At 38.9% G+C, this 15,614-nt stretch overlaps 1 protein-coding gene across 2 annotated transcripts in view; it reads left to right on the forward strand.

Moving 5' to 3' along the window:
• WIF1 (WNT inhibitory factor 1) overlaps nucleotides 1–15,614 on the forward strand; it is a 283,251-nt gene that overhangs the window by 232,148 nt on the left and 35,489 nt on the right. For both annotated transcript variants that reach the window (XM_053716857.1, XM_053716856.1), the window contains 2 exons: nucleotides 10,180–10,275; nucleotides 12,216–12,311. In XM_053716857.1, the coding sequence (XP_053572832.1) occupies nucleotides 10,180–10,275; nucleotides 12,216–12,311 (192 nt within the window). The remainder of the gene's footprint in view (nucleotides 1–10,179; nucleotides 10,276–12,215; nucleotides 12,312–15,614) is intronic.

Here is a 15,614-nt window from a genome sequence, read left to right on the forward strand (position 1 = left end):
ATAGATGTTTAGTTATGTTAGGTTATAAAATAATAAAACCCCAGTAGTGAGGTACACGTGTGTAAAAACTAGATTGCTCTCTCATTTGTAGAGGATTTCTGCAGCCTTTATTGTAACTGTGAACATTGAGCTCTTTTCCTTTTTGTTTCTTAAATGTATTGGATATATATGCACTTGGCAGTCACATTGTACTGTTTCATTTACTTTGTAAACTTTTATCTCACCCTGCGTGGTGTTTCACAGATATACAGTTTATTCTTGTACCTCGTGCTGGTTATAAATAAAAAAATAAAAATAAAAAAAAAAAGTTACATAAACAATAAATGTATTATTTTTATACTTGAAAGTTGTTGTTAAACATGTTAGTTCGGCAGTGAAAATGCAATTACCAATTGTTTGACATTGTTGTCAATCATTATTTTGGCTTCTGCCATTGGTTGTAAAGGATGTCAATCATTTTATCTAATCCAATTATAGTGGATAGTCTCTTGTATAATGCGATTTTCAGAATTTAGAGGATTAAAAGATTTTTGATTGTGTGAACAATTAGTAATTCAAAAGTGTTACTTGTGGGAAAGATAACCTCTTGTGTGAAGCACTAAAGATGTGTTACAGCTTGTTTGTTAAACAAGTGAGTATATGATGTTTACGATTGGCTGGTTTAACTGGGTAAATAGTAAGTTGCATAGTTAATCTATAACGTTACATTGTAACCAGTGATACAAGAGTGCATAATATGTGATTACTTTCGTATCAAAACTTAAAAGAATAGGAGATTAACAAACCTTAGTGCTGTGAATAATAACTGGTGATGTTACTTAGAGTGGATGAGTGAACAAATAAAATATTTTTGTGTAAAACAAAAACTGATATCAGTGTGATAATTTCATTAGATAATAAATATAAATAAAAACATAAAGCATCATTTATAGGATTAGTATAGAAAGAGAAAAATATGTATAATAACATAGTTTATGTAAGAACTTACCTGATAAATTAATTTCTTTATATTGGCAAGAGTCCATGAGCTAGTGACATATGGGATATACAATCCTACCAGGAGGGGCAAAGTTTCCCAAACCTCAAAATGCCTATAAATACACCCCTCACCACACCCACAATTCAGTTTAACGAATAGCCAAGCAGTGGGGTGATAAAGAAAGGAGTAGAAAGCACCAACAAAGGAAATTTGGAAATAATTGTGCTTTATACAAAAGATCATAACCACCATAAAAAGGGTGGGCCTCATGGACTCTTGCCAATATGAAAGAAATGAATTTATCAGGTACGTTCTTACATAAATTATGTTTTCTTTCATGCAATTGGCAAGAGTCCATGAGCTAGTGACATATGGGATATCAATACCCAAGATGTGGAGTCTTCCACTCAAGAGTCACTAGAGAGGGAGGGAATAAAATAAAACAGCCATATTCCGCTGAAAAAATAATCCACAACCCAAAAAATAAGTTGTTTTCACTTTGAAAGAAAAAAACTTAAATCAAAAGCAGAAGAATCAAACTGAAACAGCTGCCTGAAGAACTTTTCTACCAAAAACTGCTTCCGAAGAAGCAAATACATCAAAATGGTAGAATTTAGTAAATGTATGCAAAGAGGACCAAGTTGCTGCTTTGCAAATCTGATCAAATGAAGCTTCATTATAGGAGACTGATCTAGTAGAATGAGCTGTAATTCTCTGAGGTGGGGTTTGATCCGACTCCAAATAAACTTGATGAATCAAAATTTTCAACCAAGAAGCCAAGGAAATAGCAGAAGCTTTCTGACCTTTCCTAGGACCAGAAAATAAAACAAATAAACTGGAAGTCTTCCTGAAATTTTTAGTAGCTTCCACATAATATTTCAAAGCTCTTACCACATCCAAAGAATGTAAGGATCTCTCCAAAGAATTCTTAGGAAACTGCCTTATCCTGATGAAAAATCAGAAAAGGAGACTCACAAGAAAGAGCAGATAGCTCAGAAACTCTTCTAGCAGAAGAAATAGCCAAAAGGAACAACACTTTCCAGGAAAGTAGTTTAATGTCCAAAGAATGCATAGGCTCAAATGGAGGAGCCTGTAAAGCCTTCAGAACCAAATTAAGACTCCAAGGAGGAGAAATTGATTTAATGACAAGCTTAATATGAACTAAAGCCTGTACAAAACAGTGAATATTAGGAGGTATAGCAATCTTTCTGTGAAATAAAACAGAAAGAGCAGAGATTTGTCCTTTCAAGGAACTTGCAGACAAACCCTTATCCAAACCATCCTGAAGGAATTCTAGGAATTCTAAAAGAATGCCAGGAGAATTTATGAGAAGAACACCATGAAATGTAAGTCTTCCAAACTCTATAATAAATCTTTCTAGAGACAGATTTACGAGCTTGTAACATAGTATTAATCACTGAGTCAGAGAAACCTCTATGACTTAGAACTAAGCGTTCAATTTCCATACCTTCAAATTTAATGATTTGAGATCCTGATGGAAAAACGGACCTTGAGATAGTAGGTCCGGCCGTAACGGAAGTGGCCAAGGCGGGCAACTGGACATCCGAACCAGATCCGCATACCAAAACCTGTGTGGCCATGCTGGAGCCACCAGCAACACAAAAGACTGTTCCATGATTATTTTGGAGATCACTCTTGGAAGGAGAACTAGAGGCGGGAAGATGTAAGCAGGTTGATAACACCAAGGAAGTGTCAGCGCATCCACTGCTTCTGCCTGAACATCCCTGGACCTGGACAGGTATCTGGGAAGTTTCTTGTTTAGATGAGAGGCCATGAGATCTATCTCTGGAAGCTCCCACATCTGAACAATCTGAGAAAACACATCTGGATGGAGAGACCACTCCCCTGGATGTAAAGTCTGGCAGCTGAGATAATCCGCCTCCCAATTGTCTACGCCTGGGATATGCACCGCAGAGATTAGACAGGAGCTGGATTCCGCCCAGGCAAGTATCCAAGATACTTCTTTCATAGCTTGGGGACTGTGAGTCCCACCCTGATGATTGACATAAGCCACAGTTGTGATATTGTCTGTCTGAAAACAAATGAACGGTTCTCTCTTTAGCAGAGGCCAGAACTGAAGAGCCCTGAGAATTGCACAGAGTTCTAAAATATTTATTGGTAATCTCACCTCTTGAGATTTCCAAACCCCTTGTGCTGTCAGAGATCCCCAAACAGCTCCTCAACCTGAAAGACTCGCATCTGTTGTGATCACAGTCCAGGTTGGGCGAACAAAAGAAGCCCCTTGAACCAAACAATGGTGATCTATCCACCATGTCAGAGAGTGTCGTACATTGGGATTCAAGGATATTAATTGTGATATCTTTGTATAATCCCTGCACCATTGATTCAGCATACAAAGCTGTAGAGGTCTCATGTGAAAACAAGCAAAGGGGATTGCGTCCGATGCTGCAGTTATGAGACCTAAAACTTCCATGCACATAGCCACTGAAGGGAATGACTGAGACCGAAGGAGCCGGCATGCTGCAACCAATTTTAAACGTCTCTTGTCTGTTAGAGACAGAGTCATGGACACTGAATCTATCTGGAAGCCTAAAAAGGTGACTCTTGTCTGAGGAATCAAGAAACTTTTTGGTAAATTGATCCTCCAACCATGTTTCCGAAGAAACAACACTAGTTGATTCGTGTGATATACTGCAGTATGTAAAGACTGAGATAGTACCAAGATATCATCCAAATAAGGAAACACTGCAATACCCTGTTCTCTGATTACAGATAGTAGGGCACCCAGAACCTTTGAAAAGATTCTTGGAGCTGTTGCTAGGCCAAATGGAAGAGCAACAAATTTGTAGTGCTTGTCTAGAAAAGAGAATCTCAGAAACTGAAAGTGTTCTGGATGAATCAGAATATTAAGGTATGCATCCTGCAAGTCTATAGTGGACATATAATGTCCTTGCTGAACAAAAGGCAGAATAGTCCTTATAGTCACCATCTTGAAAGTTGGTACTCTTACATAACGATTCAAAATTTTCAGGTCCAGAACTGGTCTGAACAAATTTTCTTTCTTTGGTATAATGAATAGGTTTGAATAAAACCCCAAACCTTGTTCCTGAGTAGGAACTGGCATGATTACCTCTGAATACTCCAGGTCTGAAACACACTTCAGAAAAGCCTGAGCTTTTACTGAATTTACAGGGATGTGTGCGAGAAAAAATCTTCTCACATGAGGTCTTACTTTGAATCCTATTCGATACCCTTGAGAGACAATGCTCAAATCCAATGATTTTGGACAGATTTTATCCAAAAATCATTGAAAAACCTTAATCTGCCCCCTACCAGCTGAGCTGGAATGAGGGCCGCACCTTCATGCGGACTTAGAGGCAGACTTTGGTTTCCTAAATGGCTTGGATTTATTCCAATTTGAGGAAGGCTTCCAACTGGAACAGATTCCTTGGGAGAAGGATTGAGTTTTTGTTCCTTATTCTGACGAAAGGAACGAAAACGGTTAGAAGCCTTAGATTTACCCTTATGTTTTTTATCCTGAGGCAAAAAAACTCCTTTTCCTCCAGTGATAGTTGAAATAATAGAATCCAACTGAGAACCAAATAAATTATTACCTTGGAAAGAAAGAGATAGTAATCTAGATCTAGATGTCATATCAGCATTCCAAGATTTAAGCCACAAAGCTCTTCTAGCTAATACAGCTAAAGACATGGATCTAACATCAATTTTGATAATATCAAAAATGGCATCACAAATAAAATGATTAGCATGTTGCAGTAAGCGAACAATGCTAGATATGTCAAAATCCAATTCATGTTGCGCTAAATTTTCCAACCAGAAACTTGATGCAGCCGCAACATCACCCAAAGAAAGAGCAGGTCTGAGAAGATGACCTGAATATAAATAGGCCTTCCTTAGATAAGATTCAAGTTTCCTATCTAAAGGATCCTTAAAGGAAGTGCTATCTTCCATAGGAATAGTGGTACATTTAGCAAGAGTAGCAATAGCCCCATCAACTTTGGGGATCTTTTCCCAAAACTCTATAGATTTTGCTGGTAAAGGATACAATCTCTTAAACCTTGAAGAAGGAATAAAGGAAGTACGTGGCTTATTCCATTCCCTAGAAATCATATCAGAAATAGCCTCAGGAATGGGAAAAACACCTGGGGAAACCACAGGAGGTTTAAAAACAGCATATAAACGTTTATTAGACTGAACGTCAATAGGACTGGTTACTTCAATATCCAAAGTAATTAACACTTCTTTTAATAAAGAACGCATATACTCTATTTTAAATAAATAAGTAGATTTGTCAGTGTCAATATCTGAGGAAGGATCTTCTGTTTCAGAAAGATCCTCATCAGAAGAGGATGAATTATTATGTTGTTGGTCATTTGAAATTTTATCAGCTAAATGAGAAGTTTTAAAAGACTCTTTACGTTTATTAGAAGGTGGAAATGCAGACAAAGCCTTCATAATAGAATCAGAAACAAATTCTTTAAAATTTACAGGTATATCATGCACATTAGAAGTTGAAGGAACTGCAACTGGCAATGTACTATTACTGATAGAAACATTATCTGCATGTAAAAGTTTATCATGACAACTATTACAAATGACATTCGGTGGAATAATTTCTATAATTTTACAACAAATGCACTTAGCTTTGGTAGAACCGATGTCAGGCAGCAATGTTCCAGATCAGAATGTAAGAGAAAAAAACAACATATAAAGCACAATTATCTATTTCCTTAAATGACAGTTTCAGGAATGGGAAAAAATGCAAAAGCATAGGCCTCTTGATAGAAAAGAAAGCAGGAGGCAAACAACAATGGGGTATTGAAATAATGAAGAAAATTTGGTGCCAAGTATGACGCACAACGTAACGTAAACTTTTTTGGCACCAAAAATGACCGGAAATGACACACTTGCGTCACTAATGACTCCGCCGTGTGAAAGGTCTCGGCGTTACGTATGACGCCGGAAATGACGAAGTTGCGTCAAAAACGTATTTTTCCGCGCCAAAAAAGTTTGCGCCAAAGATGACGCAATAAAGTCTAACATTTGACATACCCGCGGGCCTAACACCCGCAATTGCAAAAAGTAGTCAAATTGAAAAAAGACTAAACCCCATGTAAGAAATAAATTTCTTAAAGTGTTTATATTCCCAAATATGAAACTGACAGTCTGCAGAAGGAAATACATGAACCGGACTCATGGCAAATATAAGTACAATAAATAAATTTAGAACTTTATATAATTTGCATAAAGTGCCAAACCATAGCTGAGAGTGTCTTAAGTAATGAAAACATACTTACCAAAAGACACCCATCCACATATAGCAGATAGCCAAACCAGTACTAAAACAGTTATTAGTAGAGGTAATGGTAAATTGAGAGTATATCATCGATCTGAAAAGGGAGGTAGGAGATGAATCTCTATGACCGATAACAGAGAACCCATGAAAAAGACCCCCGTTAGAGAAATCATTGTATTCAATAGGTGATACTCCCTTTACGTCCCTCTGACATTCGCTGTACTCTGAGAGGAATCGGGCTTCAACAATGCTGAGAAGCGCATATCAACGTAGAAATCTTAGCACAAACTTACTTCACCACCTCCATAGGAGGCAAAGTTTATAAAACTGAATTGTGGGTGTGGTGAGGGGTGTATTTATAGGCATTTTGAGGTTTGGGAAACTTTGCCCCTCCTGGTAGGATTGTATATCCCATATGTCACTAGCTCATGGACTCTTGCCAATTACATGAAAGAAATATCATTTTCTTGAATATGTTAGAATCAAGATTTTATGTTGCATTCATTTTGATATTACTAAACTGACTAACTGGTTATAAGATATATCTGACGGGAAGAACTTCCAGTTTGGTGTATTCACCTAGGTAATGTATGAATTTTAATTTGCACATTATTTTCAGTTTGATCACTCAAATCTATGGTAGTAGTCAAATTTATTGTGAGTGACAGTTAGATGGTTTTTATTCGTTTGGATTTATTTGGGTAAGAAAACATTATAGTTGTTGTTATCAGTCCATCCATACGTTATATCCATCTACATTCAGCTTGTAAGAAAGCTTCCTCTATGTCTCCACCTCTAAATCCCAGTGATATTTTTCTGAATTATGTTTGAATAAAAAATGCTTGGCTACTGTTGTTATTTTTTTGCCTTATTGCATATCTTTTTGTGCACCATTTGTTTTTAGTTTTCTGACTTATAATAAAAGTTACATTTTAATAAGAGAGCAATAACCGTTATTATACATATCACGTCTGTGAGTGCAATTTGTGTATTCTTTTTTCTCCAGTTCTTCACTGGAAACCACTGTTTATAGCCCCTATATAATGCCAGTCCTTAACTGAAATGACACGTCAATGGCCCATTTACTTATGTCATGAAATTATAGGTACTAGCTAATTTGTGTGGTTAAAGTGAAGGTCAATTTCGATGAATTAGTGCTCGGTTTTTAATAATCCTATTAAAAACAAGGGCACTTTAATTAATCAAAATTGACATTTCACTTGTTTTCTTCAAAAACTTACCTTTTAATCCTGACAGCCGCTCCAGCGATTCTCTTCAGTCGAAAGCCTCTTCATACGTTAGAAATGACGAATCCGGCTTCTTTCAATCACGGCTTCCCCCCTGGGGAAAGAAGCTGGATTCGTCATTTTAGACCTGCGAAGAGGGCTTGCGACGGGCAAAGGAAGTGCTGCAGCGGCTGTCAGAATTAAAAGGTACGTTTTTGAAGAAAACTAGTGAAATGTCAATTTTGATGAATTAAAGTGCCTTTTTTTTTAATAGGATTATCAAAAACCGGGCACTAATTAATTGAAATTGATCTTCACTTTAATGAGTTTTGTGCATGTTTTTTGCAAATAATTTGTTATTGCTCTTGTGTCCCTTTCCACCAGTAAACAAGAGGCAGTTGTCCTTATGAGCCGGTAATGATTAGAAAAAAAGTACAAAACCAACACCATAATATTAGTTCCACTTAAACTTTAAGTTGTATTTAAAGGGGCAGTAAACCCCAACTGTTCTACATAAAATGTTTAATTATGCATCATTTTAAAAGTTGCAATGCATTTGTAATACAACTCTGAAAGTTGTAGTATTTCAACTCCCCCCCACCCCCCCATAAAGGCTGTAATATGTTCCATGGAACTGAAAACACTGACACTCCGACATACTGCATAGTGATTGGCTGATACATACAGTAGCTTATTTATATCTGTCCTAAATCGGTCACAGCAAAGAAAGTCAGATAAATAACATTCACAAGCATTTCAAGGGTGTCCTAGGACTGCAAAACAATGCATATTTTTAACGACAGTTTTAAATAGATTTATTTTGCATGTAGTTATTTTGCGATGCATAAGCAAAAAATATATATATATATATATATATATATATATATATATGTCCCTTTAACATGGTTTAAGGCAAAAAATATTTTCTACACATGTAAATGGTGCTTTTTCATATGCACGACTGAACATCCCTATCATATATTAATAATCAACTATTCAGTTGTTAAATGGACAGTAAACACCTTGAGATTTTTTTTAATAACATGTTTAGTTATGCATAATAAAACACCTTTGTAATATACTTTCATTATTTATTTTGCCCCCCTTTCATGTAATTTAACCATTAGAAACTATGTGCTGTGCAATACATTAACATTTTACAACCCTTCATTCAACTCGTTTTAATGCAGAAAGTGTAATGTTTAAAACCTGTCTCTAAATGTTGTGATAGAAAAATAAAACTTAAAGGGGCATACAAGACAGACTTGAAATGAGTTTTCAGTGCAAGAAAAAGCTGTCTTTCAGTAACCCCTGAATCTGCCTTTTACAGACATAATGCAGGAGAATATATTGCTCTGATATCTTGCAGTATATCAATAGTTGTAGAATTGTCAGTGCTCCTGCCAGTGGCCATTAGCCCCAGTAATACCATTAGGCTATGGGTGGAGTCCCACTGTTGTCACCGGCTCCATCTGAAGGCTACTAATGTTTTCCTCAGAGCATAGGGGCTGTGAGATATTTCAGCCAGATACTTCCAGCTGGTCTGTCTGACCTGCACTCTCTGCCTCCCTATGTTTCAGTGGAGTTTCCACCCATTCTAGCCATTATGCCACCACATATGGACCCTACTATGAAGCCAAAGTTAGGCAGTGAAAATATATATACACATTAAAGGGACATGAAACCTACATTTTTTCTTTAATGATTCAGCATGTGATTTTTAAACAACTTTCCAATTTACTTCTATTATCTAATATATTTAGTTGGCTTGGTAACCCCTGTTGAAAAGGATACCTAGGTAGGCTCAGGAGCTGCTGATTGGTGGTTGCATAAATATGCCTCATCTTATTGTCTCACCCAGTGTGGTTACTAGCTCCCAGAAGGGCATTGCTGCTTTTTCAACAAAGAAAACCAAGCGAAATAAGCAAATTAGATAATAGAAGTAAATTGAAAAGATGTTTAAAATTGTTTGCTCTATCTGAACCAAGAAAGAAAAAAAAAAATTGGTTTCATGTCCCTTTAAAAAAAAATGTCATGCACCAAAATTGCGCAACCCCCCTCCCCCCCACACACACACACTGCAGGGGAGCCCTTAGAAGATCGTCTAGTCTGCCTCTATTGCAGCACCTGCCCTGGCAGTGGTTTTTAACCTTTTAACGCCTTTAGGACGTTGTATTTCGTCCAAATTTTGCTGGGCTTTAGCGCTGAAGGATGAAATACAACGTCCTAACCGCTTGGCTTTCCTGAAGCCACTGGCGCTTCCCTGATGGGATCGCAGTCTGGAGGGCGTTCCTAGCATCATAGGGATGCCCCCCTGACACAATCCCATCATTGAAATCCTGTGATCACGTGCACGATCGCGAGATTTCAATTTGTTTACAACGGAACAGTTGTTCCGATGTAGACACGTTAACCCCGGCACAAAAGGGTTAAATGAAGATCCATAGGGCATCGGTACATATGGTATTTGCACAGTTAAAGCTCTCATTGAAATAGTACTAATGTTTACTAAAAGCATTTTGATGATAATTTATTATTAAAAACAAATATTCTGTTCAAAACTGAAAATGCATTCATGTGACCCTTTAACTGTTAGAGAGTGTAGTAACATCTGCTCATTATTAATCATTAATCAACATATTTTGAAAAAAATCTTGTATATTATTTTTATGCAGCAAATTGCACAGCAACCTGTCTCAATGGGGGGACATGCTTCTATCCAGGAAAATGCATCTGTCTATCTGGGTTTGAGGGTGATCACTGTGAAACAAGTGAGTATAACCATTGATTATATTTTAATTGTGCAATAACCTACAATGTGTTGTACTGGATACTAATACAGAAATCATGTGCCAGTGCTTCAAAAGTAAAGTTTTGTAGCTCATATTAACTTAAAAGCTTGTTTCTTTCTGTCAAGATCAAAAGCACTTTTTTGTTTTAGAGGTTCGGCATCAAAGCCTTTTGCACGTGCCAGTATAAAAGGGTGGTGTTTGAAGCTAAGAATGCACACATTTTTTTTTCAGCTGTGATGTAAGTAGACCAACTCAAAAAAAAAATAGTCCTCTGATTAAAGTAATAGAAATATTACAATATTGGTTGTTTTTATACTAGTTTTTCTTCTAGATATACAAAATATTATTTTTCCCAATATATATAAAATACTTTTCCTTAAAATAATTCTGTTTTTTTTTTTTTTTTTAAGCAATGGCAAAAATATCAAAGTACAAAAAAAACACTTGTTTTGCAAATGTTTTAATTTTGGGTTAATCAGAATATCTGTGTATAGGGTTGCCAAGTGACCAGTATTTAAAGGGATATTATAAAGTAAACAATATCCTCTTAATTCATTAGCACATGTAATTTGTGTATAACTGACCCTAAAAAACTATGTATTAAACCCCTGCAAAGGGTTATGCACATAAAGCATTGACACTTCTGAACAGGACACAGGGAGTGATAGGCTGTTGTGTGACTACAGCTTCAGATTTTCTTACAGCTCCTGAGCGGTACATATCTGTATGTTTAACCTCTTTACAGGGGTTACATTTAGTTTATTTATGGTCACAATTTATATTAAAAAATATATAACAAAGTATCTGCAGAATAGGTATTTATACAAAGGTTGCTATATATACACAATAAAATAATACATTGTATAAATTACAAGTATAGAGTGCTTCAATACCAATTCAATTCAAGGCACCATCAAATGAAGCCGTTTCTTTCCCACATCAATTGGGTTTGCTTGTCCCACACTGCCCAGAGAAGCCAAAAAAGCAATGCCTGTACCTATGTGCTGCAAATCCATCAGCTGCTTTGCGCAATTTGAAAGCCTAGATTACAGACTTTGCTTTTTGGCCTCTATGGAGCATGGGAGGAAGCTCAATACTTAAAAGGACATGAAACCCAATATTTTTCTTCCATGATTCAGATAGACAATACAATTTTAAACAACATTTCAATTGACTTCTATTATCTGATTTGCTTCATTCTTTAGGTATCCTTTGTTGAAGAAATTGCAATGCACATGGGTGAGCCAATCATACGAGACATCTATGTGCAGCCACCCATCAGCAGCTACTGAGCCTATCTAGACATGCTTTTCAACAAAAGATATCAAGAGAATGAAGCATATTAGATAATAGAAGTATATTGGAAAGTTGTTTAAAATTGCAAGTTCTTTCTGAATCATAAAATTAAAAAAAAATCATGTTTCATGTCCCTTTAAGCAAAATCAAGAGGTGTTTAGTGGTCCTTTAACTTATCAGCCTTTTGGCATTTGGCTGGCAGGGCCTACAGTACAGATATTGGATCTGGTCTTAGTTCATATGCAGACGTATAGTGTAGCTATCAGGCTCTGGGCCACGTATCTGATCTGAGAGGTAATGTGCACATCAGCAATACAGAGGTCTAATAAGGACATATGGTTCATAGGATCAGCAAGGACATGCATCTGACCAGCACTCTATCCATTGTTTTCTCCAGTCACCTGCTGGTAATACAATGTTTTTGGTTCAGGGCTGCTGGTAACCATATCTGTGTGGTATTTTAAAATGCTGTGTACTCACAGGAATACAAATAAAGCTGTTTAAAAAAACATCCATATTGCTTTATGTTTTGCGTTGTTTAAATGGTGCCTTGTATTTTAGTGATCTATTATAGGTCAATAAAAAAAACTTTATATTTTATTATTTGCTCTGGATTTCTTAAGGTAAATGCACCCAGTCATGCAGAAATGGAGGAAAATGCAGTGGTAAAAACAAATGCAAGTGTTCTAAGGGATATCAAGGAGATCTTTGTTCTAAACGTAAGTGCTATGCAAGTTTTTTATAGTATTTAACATTTTTAAATAATTTTCCTCCAGTTGTTGATTAATAAAGTCATATATATATATATATATATATATATATATATATATATATATATATATATACTAGTCCTAAAGCCCGTGTACACTTTTTTTGCAGTACAGCGGTCCCACCCCTTGCTCTCTCTCTCTATCTCCCCTCTCTTTTGCTCTCTCTTTCTCCCCTCTCTTTTGCTCTCTCTTTCTCCCCTCTCTTTAGCTCTCTCTCTCTCCCCTCTCTTTTACTCTCCCCCCTCTCTTTTGCTCTCTCCCTCCCCCTCTCTTTTGCTCTCTCTCTCTCCTCCTCTCTTTTGCTCTCTCTCTCTCCCCCTTCTCTTTTGCTCTCTCTCACCCCTCTCTTTTGCTCTCTCTCCCCCTCTTTTGCTGTCTCTCTCCCTCTCTTTTGCTCTCTCCCTCCCTCTCTCCCTCCCTCTCTTTTGCTCTCTCTCTCCCTCTCTTTTTCTCTCTCTCTTCCCCCCTCTCATTTGCTTTCTCGCTCTCTCCTCTCGTTTGCTCTCTCTCTCCTCTCGTTTGCCCTCTCCCCCCTCTCTTTTGCATTCTCTCTCTCTTTTGCGCTCTCTCTCTCCCCCTCTCTTTTGTGCTCTCTACCCCCTCTCTTTTGTGCTCTCTCCCCCTCTCTTTTGTACTCTCTCCCCCCTCTCTTTTGCTGTCTCTCTCCCCCTCTCTTTTGTGCTCTCTCCCCCTCTCTTTTGTGCTCTCTCCCCCTCTCTTTTGTGCTCTCTCCCCCTCTCTTTTGCTGTCTCTCTTCCTTTCTTTTGCTCTCTCTCTCCCTCTCTTTTGCTCTCTCTCTCCCCCTCTCTTTTGCACTCTCTCCCCTTCTCTTTTGCACTCTCTCTCTCCCCCCCTCTCTTTTGCACTCTCTCTCTCCCCCATCTCTTTTGTGCTCTTTCTCTCCCCCTCTCTTTTGTGGTGTCTCCCCCTCTCTTTTGTGCTCTCTCCCCCCCTCTCTTTTGCTGTCTCTCTCCCCCTCTCTTTTGTGCTCTCTCCCCCTCTCTTTTGTGCTCTCTCCCCCCACTCTTTTGTGCTCTCTCCCCCTCTCTTTTGTGCTCTCTCCCCCTCTCTTTTGTGCACTCTCACCCCTCTCTTTTGCTGTCTCTCTCCCTCTCTTTTGCGCTCTCTCTCCCCCTCTCTTTTGCGCTCTCTCTCCCCTTCTCTTTTGCACTCTCTCTCCCCCTCTCTTTTGCACTCTCCCCACTCTCTTTTGTGCTCTCTCTCTCTCCCCCTCTCTTTTGTGCTCCCTCTCCCCCCCTCTCTTTTGTGCTCTCTCCACCCTCTCTTTTGTGCTCTCTCCCCCCTCTCTTTTGTGCTTCCCCCTCTCTTTTGTGCTCTCTCCCCCTCTCTGTTGTGCTCTCTCCCCCTCTCTCTTTTGCTGTCTCTCTCCCCTCTCTTTTGTGCTCTCTCCCCCTCTCTTTTGTGCTCTCTCCCCCACTCTTTTGTGCTCTCTCCCCCTCTCTTTTGTTCTCTCTCCCCCTCTCTTTTGTGCTCTCTCCCCCTCTCTTTTGCGCATTCTCACCCCTCTCTTTTGCTGTCTCTCTCCCTCTCTTTTGCTCTCTCTCCCCCTCTCTTTTGCGCTCTCTCTCTCCCCCCTCTCTTTTGCGCTCTCTCTCTCCCCTTCTCTTTTGCACTCTCTCTCTCCCCCCTCTCTTTTGCACTCTCTCTCTCCCCCCTCTCTTTTGTGCTCTCTCCCCCTCTCTTTTGTGCTCGCTCTCTCCCCCTCTCTTTTGTGCTCTCTCCACCCTCTCTTTTGTGCTCTCTCCCCCCTCTCTTTTGTGCTCTCTCCCCCTCTCTTTTGTGCTCTCTCCCCCTCTTTTGTGCTCTCTCTCCCCTCTCTTTTCTGCTCTCTCCCCCCTCTCTTTTCTGCTCTCTCCCCCTCTCTTTTGTGCTCTCCCCCCTCTCTTTTGTGCTCTCTCCCCCTCTCTTTTCTGCTCTCTCCCCCTCTCTTTTGTGCTCTCTCCCCCCTCTATTTTGTGCTCTCTCCCCCTCTCTTTTGTGCACTCTCCCCCCTCTCTTTTGTTGTCTCTCTTCCTCTCTTTATCCCCCCTCTTCTGCTCTCTCTATCCCCCCTCTTTAGAGCTCTCTGACAGTCTCTTACGGCAGTCCGGTTGGCCCTGGCATCTGGCCCCGCCCAGCCCCACCCGTGTCACGCTCGGCTCCGTCCGCGTCACGCCCAGCCCTGCCTGCTTCACGCCCGGCCCCGTCCAGTCCGCCCGTGTCATGCCGACCCCGCCCGCATCACGCCCGGTCCTGCCCATGTCATGCCCGGCCCTCGCCCACGTCGCACCCGCCGGCCACGCCCACTCCACCACACGCCAGATCAGTTGGAAGGCCAGGTGTGTTTGTCCCCACAGCTGCCAACTTTAAAGGGACAGTCTAGTTAAAAAATAAACTTTCATGATTCAGATAGGGCATGTCATTCTTAGGACATTATTTCACATCTAGAGGTCGTTAGTTCATATGTGTCATATAGCTAACATTGTGCTTACGCCAGTGGAGTTACCTAGGAATCAGCACTAATTGGCTAAAATGTAAGTCTGTCAAAAAAAATAAGGGGGCAGTCTACAGAGGCTTAGATACAAGGTAATCACAGAGGTAAAATGTATATTAATATAATCGTGTTTGTTATGCAAAACTGGGCAATGGGTAATAAAGGGATTATCTATATTTGCTTTTAATAAAGTGATGCTGCTATATTTGTTTTACTAAAATATATTACATTTTGGTTTGTGGGTATTTTGTGGACATATATAAAACTAAACAGAGATCTGATCTCTGGTTAATTTTATAAGAGCTAATTGCTACCGCAAGCTTGTTTGCCTGTTTACGTGCTTGCAATAAATTAGTACTCCACTTGTAATCTGGCCCTTGATTGGTAAATTTGGTTTAAGCATTTCTTAATTTAAGTTGAGTGTTTTTTTATTATATTTCTATGCCTTTAAAAAAAGATTTCCTCAAACTTTTATAGTGTGGCTTCTGTGCACCTACATAAAAGCAAAATATACTCAGCCAAAATTACATCATGGCAACTTGTTTAATTGTTATTGATAATGACTGTCTAATGTGTATGAATGCAGTTTTATTTATTACTAGAAGGGACAGGCTACTGCAGAATTTTTATTGTTTAAAAAGATAGATAATCCCTTTATTACAAATTTCCCAGATTTGCATAACCAACACGGTTATAATAATACACTTTTCACCTCTCAGATTACCTTGTATCTAAGCCTCTGCAGACTGCCCCCTTAT

Source organism: Bombina bombina, chromosome 6, assembly GCF_027579735.1.
Source record: "Bombina bombina isolate aBomBom1 chromosome 6, aBomBom1.pri, whole genome shotgun sequence".
Taxonomy (NCBI): domain Eukaryota; kingdom Metazoa; phylum Chordata; class Amphibia; order Anura; family Bombinatoridae; genus Bombina; species Bombina bombina.